The 6,768-nt window shown below is 39.3% G+C and overlaps 1 protein-coding gene across 3 annotated transcripts in view; it reads right to left on the bottom strand.

The window, feature by feature from the left end:
* Positions 1 to 4,223: 4,223 nt before the first annotated feature.
* The window catches only part of NINL (ninein like), a 110,002-nt gene continuing 107,457 nt past the window's right edge, over positions 4,224 to 6,768 (bottom strand). For all 3 annotated transcript variants that reach the window (XM_082428590.1, XM_082428589.1, XM_082428591.1), the window contains one exon: positions 4,224 to 6,190. In XM_082428590.1, coding sequence (XP_082284716.1) covers positions 5,999 to 6,190 — 192 coding nt within the window. In that variant the 3' untranslated portion in view covers positions 4,224 to 5,998. The remainder of the gene's footprint in view (positions 6,191 to 6,768) is intronic.

Genomic DNA, 6,768 nt, shown 5'->3' with positions numbered 1-6,768 from the left:
CCCAGTCTGTATTATTTTGTTTTGGCAGCCCCTGCAAACTAATAGAGTGTGTTAAATACCTTTTGAAAAAAAAATCTATTTCCTTATTGATGGACACTTGAACAGTTCCCATCCTTTTGCTATTGTAGACAAACCTATGTGAGTAACCTTGTACATATATCATTTTATACATATACAGCTTTGTGTATAGGACAGTTATAATTTTGATGGGTTTTGCCACAATATGTAGGAATTAAAATTTGTACTACCACCAGAAATAATGAGAGTCACTCCCCCTTACCCCCTTTGCTAATAGTATGTTATTCCCAGTTTGGGGCTGTTACAAAAAAGGTGCCAGGAACATTTGCATACAAGTCTTTTATGGACATGTATTTCCTTTCCTTTGAGGCAAATAACTAGGAGTAAAATGGCTGGGTCATACTGTAGGTGTAATTTTAACTTTTTAAGAAACTTCCAAACTCCTCCAGGGTGGTTGTGCATTTTGCATTCACACCAGCAGTGTATGAATTCCAGTTCTTCCAACACTTGCTACGATTAGCCTTTTAAATTTTACCCATTCTAATAGGCGTGTAGTGCTATCTTGTTAAGATTTTAATTTGCATTTCCCTAATGACTAATGACTAATGATGATGAATATCTTTACATGTGATTATTTGGAATGTGTATATCTTGCGTTGGTGAGTTTGTCTAAATCTTTGTCCATTTGTTAAAAAACTAGGTTGTTTTCTTATTGAGTTTTGGGAGTTCCTTTATATATTCTGGATATAAGTCCTGTATGAGATATATGTTTTGCAAAGATTTTTCTCCCAGTTTGTGGCTTGTCTGTCTATTCCTTTTTTTTAACAGAATCTTTTTTTTTTTTCCTTTTTAAATTATTTATTTATTTATTTTGGCTGTGCCAGGTCTTAATTGAAGCATGCTGGATCTTTGGTTGCAGCATGCGGACTTTTTCATTGCGGCATGCATGCGGGATCTAATTCCCCGACCAGGCATCAAACCCAGGCCCCTTGCATTGGGAGCACAGTCTTACCCACTGGACCACCAGGGCAGTCCCTTAACAGAAGCTTTTGAAAAGTAGACATTTTTGGTTTTGATAAAATCAAATTTATTCGTGTTTTTTAATGCTTTTGGAGTCATATCTAAGAAATTTTTTTCCAGCCCAAGGTCACAAAAATTTTTTTCCTTCATCTAGAAGGAAACTTTTAGGTTTTACACTTAAGTTTATGATCCCTTTTGAGTTAATTTTTGTATATGGTGTAAGGTGTGGATCCAAGGTCACGGCAGGGGTGTGGGGGTGGTATATGGATATTCAACTGCTCTAGTACCTTGTTCTCACAATATGCAAGTGAATGGTTTGCTGTGCCAAGCAGTCTATTCACAAAGTAGGCCCTGGGGCTGGGCTTCACCCACAGCATGGAGTTTGCCCACCTCTGTTCTATTCCTTGACCTCTGTAGTGATCTTCATGATTTCCTTCTGTCTGTTTACTTCTGGTTTAATTTCTTCTTCTTTTTCTAGTTATTTAGGGTGGAAGCTGAGGTCGCTGATTAGAATAGTTCTAGAAATAGATAGCATTATCTAGTTTGCTCCAAATTTCAACTTTTTCTTATTTGTCTTGGCTGTGCTAAGTCCTTTGCTTTTCATATGAAATTTAGGGTCAGCTTGTCAGTTTCTACCAAAAACAGACCTGGTAGCATTTTGTTTGGAACTGCATTGAATCTGTGTGATTCAATTTGGGAAGAATTGACATCTTAACAACATTGAACCTTTCAGCCCATAAACAGCCCAGTTATTTTTGTCTTCTTCCTTTTCTCTCAGCAGTATTTTGTAGTTTTCAGTATACAGGTCCATCGTATCTCTTGCCAGCATTTCATAGTTTTGATGCTGTTGTAAATGGTATTGTTAAATTTCACATTCTAATTGTTTATAAATAGAAATACAATTGATATTGAACTTATGTCCTGCATCCTTGCTAAACTCACTTTTTAGTTCTAATAGCTTTTTTGTAAATTATATCAAGTCTTCTACGCCACGGTCATGTTTTCTGTGAATCAAAAGTTTTATTCCTTCCTTTCTAATCCAGATGCCTTTTATTTCTTTTTCTTGCCTAACTGCACTAGTTAGAACCTTTAGGAGAGTACCGGATAAAAGTGGTCTGAAGAGAAGTCCCTATCTTGTTCCTGATCTTAGGTGGAAAGCACTCAGTCTTTTACCATTAAGTATAACATAACTCTGAGTTTTTTGTAGATGCCCATTATCTGGTTAAGGAAGTTCCCTTCTGTTCCTGGTTCACTGAGAGTTTTTATCAGGAATGGATGTTGGATTTTGTCATATCCTTTTCTGCATCTGTTGAGATGATCATAGAGTTTTTGTCTTTTAGTTTATTAGGGTCATCAAACTTTATTTTAGACTGCAGTCCACACAGTCTCTGTTACAGCTGCTCAGCGCTCAGTTGTAGCACAAAAACAGGCCATGGGGCTAGCTTTCACACACAGCATGAAGTTTGCCAACCCCTGTTCTTCTATTCCTTATTCCTACAGTGATGTTTATTATTTCCTTTCTTCTGCTTACTTTGGGTTTATGGCTCTTTTTCTAAGGTGGTAGCTGAGGTCACTGATTTCAGACCTTTCTTTTATGATCCATTTACTTAGTGCTATGAATATTCCCCTAAGTACCGCTTTTACTCCACCCCCACAAATTTTAATATGTTTTCATTTTCAGTTAATTCAAAATATGTTCTAATTTTTTCATTGCTTTGTGGGTAATTTCAGTTTCCAAATATTTGGGATTTTCCAGATGTCATTCTGGTCTTGAATTCTAATTTAGAAGAACCTACTTTTTTTTTTTTTTTTAATTTTATTGGAGTATAGTTGATTTACAATGTTGTGTTAGTTTCAGGTGTACAGCAAAGTGATTCAGTTATACGTATACATATATCCATTCTTTTTCAGATTCTTTACCCATATAGGTTATTACAGAATATTGAGTAGAGTTCCCTGTGCTATACAGTAGGTCCTTGTTGGTTATCTATTTTATATATAGTAGTGTGTGTATGTTAATCCCAAGCTCCTAATTTATCCCTTCCCCCACCCCCCCCATTTCCCCTTTGGTAACCATATGTTTGTTTTCAAAATCTGAGTCTGTTTCTGTTTTGTAAACAGAATTTGTATCATTTTTTAAATTAGATTCCACATATGAATGATATCATATAATGTTTGTGTTTCTCTGTCTGACTTACTTCACTTAGTATGATAATCTCTAGGTCCGTCCGTGTTGCTGCAAACGGCATTATTTGTTCTTTTTTATGGCTGAATAATATACCATTGTATATATGTACCACATCTTCTTTATGAATTCATCTGTCGATGGACATTTAGGTTGCTTCCATGTCCTGGCTATTGTAAATAGTGCTGCGTTGGGGTGCATGTATCTTTTCAAATTATGGTTTTCTCCAGATATATGCCCAGGAGTGTGATTGCTAGATCATATGGTAGTTCTATTTTCAGTTTTTTAAGGAACCTCCGTACTATTCTCCATAAGCTTGTACCAATTTACAGTCCTACCAACAGTGTAGGAGGGTTCCTTTTTTCCCACACCTTCACCAGTGTCTTCTTTGGAAAAATATCTATTTAGATCTTTTGCCCATTTCTTGATTGGGTTGTGTTTTTTTTGACATAGAGCTGCATGAGCTGTTTGTGTATTTTGGAGATTATCCCTTGTTGGTCGCTTTGTTTGCAAATATTTTCTCCCTTTCTGTGGGTTGTCTTTTTGTTTTAAAGTTTCCTTTGCTGTGCAAAAGCTTTTTAAGTTTAATTAGGTCCCATTTGTTTATTTTTGTTTTTATTTTCATTACTCTAGGAGGTGGATCAAAAAAGATATTGCTGCGATTTATGTCAAAGAGCGTTGTTTTTTTTAATTTATTTTTTTTTATTATTTTTATTTTTTTTAAATTTATTTTTTTATGGCTGTGTTGGGTCTTCGTTTCTGTGCGAGGGCTTTCTCTAGTTGTGACAAGTGGGGACCACTCTTCATCGCGGTGCGCGGGCCTCTCACTATCGCGGCCTCTCTTGTTGCGGAGCATGGGCTCCAGACGCGCAGGCTCAGTAATTGTGGCGCACGGGCTCAGCTGCTCCATGGCATGTGGGATCTTCCCGGACCAGGGCTTGAACCCGTGTCCCCTGCATTGGCAGGCAGATTCTTAACCACTGCGCCACCAGGGAAGCCCTTTAATTTATTTTTTGGCTGTGCTCTGCTGCTTGTGGGATCTTAGTTCCCCGACCAGGGATCGAGCCCAGGGCCCATGGCAGTGAAAGAGCTGAGTCTTAACCACTGGAACACCAGGGAGTTCCCTAAGAGTGTTCTGCCTATGTTTTCCTCTAAGAGTTTTTACTCTCTGGCCTTACATTTAGGTCTTTGATCCGTTTTGAGTTTATTTTTGTGTATGGTGTTAGAGAGCATTCTAATTTCATTCTCTTACATGTAGCTGTCCAGTTTTCTCAGCACCACTTTTTCCCATTGTATATCCTTGCCTCCTTTGTCATAGATTAATTGACCACAGGTGCGTGGATAGAAGAACCCACTTTATGGTGTTGAGTCCTCCTATCCAAGATCTGATCTTTCCGTCTATTCCAGTGGTTTAAGGTTTTTCTCATTCAAGCATGTACAGTGACTATACAGATAGTGGGGAGGTGCAGCAGCTTCAGGACAGCGGTTGCCTCCAGGAAGGTTGAATGCAGTAGAACAGGGACTGCGCTTCTATCCAAAATGTTGTAACAATGTTTTTAATACATCTGAATGTTTATGTAATACATATGAATGTTTCTTATGAAACTATTTTTCTATATCTTTGAAATATTTAATAGTTTAAAAAATACTTAGGGGCTTCCTTGGTGGCACAGTGGTTACGAATCCGCCTGTCAATGCAGAGGACACAGGTTCGAGCCCTGGTCCGGGAAGATCCCACGTGCCGCAGAGCAACTAAGCCCGTGCACCACAACTACTGAGCCTGCACTCTAGAACCCACGAGCCACAACTACTGAGCCCATGCGCCACCACTACTGAAGCCCGAGAGCCTAGAGCCCATGCTCCGCAATAAGAGAAGCCACCGCAATGAGAAGTCCACTCACCACAATGAAGAGTAGCCCCTGCTGGACACAACTAGAGAAAGCCCAAGCGCAGCAATGAAGACCCAATGCAGCCAAAAATAAATAACAACAAAAAAACACTTAGAAATCAATTTTAATAGAAAAGGACTTTTATTGCAAATACAGTGACTCTTCATATTACAGTAGTTTATTCTGATAAAGCAAATGGCCATAATTTATGTATATTTTGGATATAAAACTATACTTTTTTTTTTTTTTTTTTACAAATAATATACTTTCCAGTGTGATGACACTTCTTCAATGAGGAAAAGATTGCATTCACAATAGAAACCATCCTCCCTGAGTCCACAGTCCTAAAATAACAAGCACTGTCCAGACATCCCTGCAGTGGAGCTGACCCTGACAAAGGGGCTTCCCCTCCTCTATCCCTCATTGCCAGTTGACAGTCACAGGAAGTGAAGCATTTCTGGAGTGTCTGTATCCACCCACTATGGAGAATGCCAGTGAGTCAACCAGAGCAGCAACAGTGAAATGGTAGAACTGCAGAGCCCTGACTTTGCATTTTAGCCTCTGTAGCCAAGGTCAGAAGTAAAACATTAAAACTATTTTACCATTTACCTTGCTGAGAGCCCCCATAACCTGTTTCACTAGTAAGCAGCAAAATTAGGAATTTTACCTAGGGACCACTAAAAAAAAAAATGTAGTCTTTTCCAACATGTCTGTTTTCCCCAGCATCTGGCACATAGTCGACCTTCATTAAGTGCTTGTGGGGCGAACAGAGAATCATAATCCTCATCTGTCCAGGGGTGTGTGGCCAATAGCCGTAGAAGTTATGGCATCACAGTGGTTTACTTTTAAAAGATGTTCTTTCAAAATGAACTCCAGGAAGAAAAGTCTACACAGAGAGAGATGCTGAAGCGATCTTATTGAGTAGTTTGTTGAGAGCTCTAACTCTTTCTTCCAAGAATCGGGATTTTTTCTCAGCACCTCGTTGCTTCTCTTCAGTGACCTGAAGCGCTTTCGTTAGGTGAGCATTTTCCACATAGAGCTCCTTGAGCAGCAAATCAGATCGTGTATTCTTTTCAAACTGGACAGGGGAGAAAGCCACACTGCACTGTGAATCTAATGGAGAAATGCCACGCTACCAGCTTGCCCCTCCCAGTCTTCCACGTTGTTCAAACCACAGTTTGGGGATTCTTACAAATTGGAAACAAATATTGGATGTAATGACAATTTTTGTTATCCTGGCGGGAGAGAGGAAATTGAGACTCTGATGAACTATGTGATAGAGAAAAGCCAATTTTGCACAAATTGATTTTTACCATAAAATGAAGACAAAAAGACCAAAATCTGTAGGCCTCGAAAAGAAAGGAAATTGTCAAGAGTACCCTGTCAAATTGGGTGTCAAAGGAAATTGTCAAGAGTTCGCTGTCTGCACTCTCACCTGCCCGCCCAAGTCCAAAACCTTGGAGTCCTGATGGACCCCTTCCCATCTCATCTTTCAGCTAGGCCTTCAGCGTGGGATACAGAGCCCCCCATCTCTTGGGTCCTAACAGCTGGTGTCCTCGTTTCCTTTGATGTGCTTTCAACCAAACCTGGGGTTTGGGTTGAGGTTTTGCCAGGAGTGACTGAGGGAGTCACCGAGTGTGACTGCTGGGAAGGAAC

Source organism: Balaenoptera physalus (assembly GCF_965194825.1).
Source record: "Balaenoptera physalus genome assembly, chromosome: 16".
Taxonomy (NCBI): domain Eukaryota; kingdom Metazoa; phylum Chordata; class Mammalia; order Artiodactyla; family Balaenopteridae; genus Balaenoptera; species Balaenoptera physalus.
Note: the sequence above shows the minus strand (reverse complement) of the source record. Positions and strands in the feature narration are given on the sequence as shown.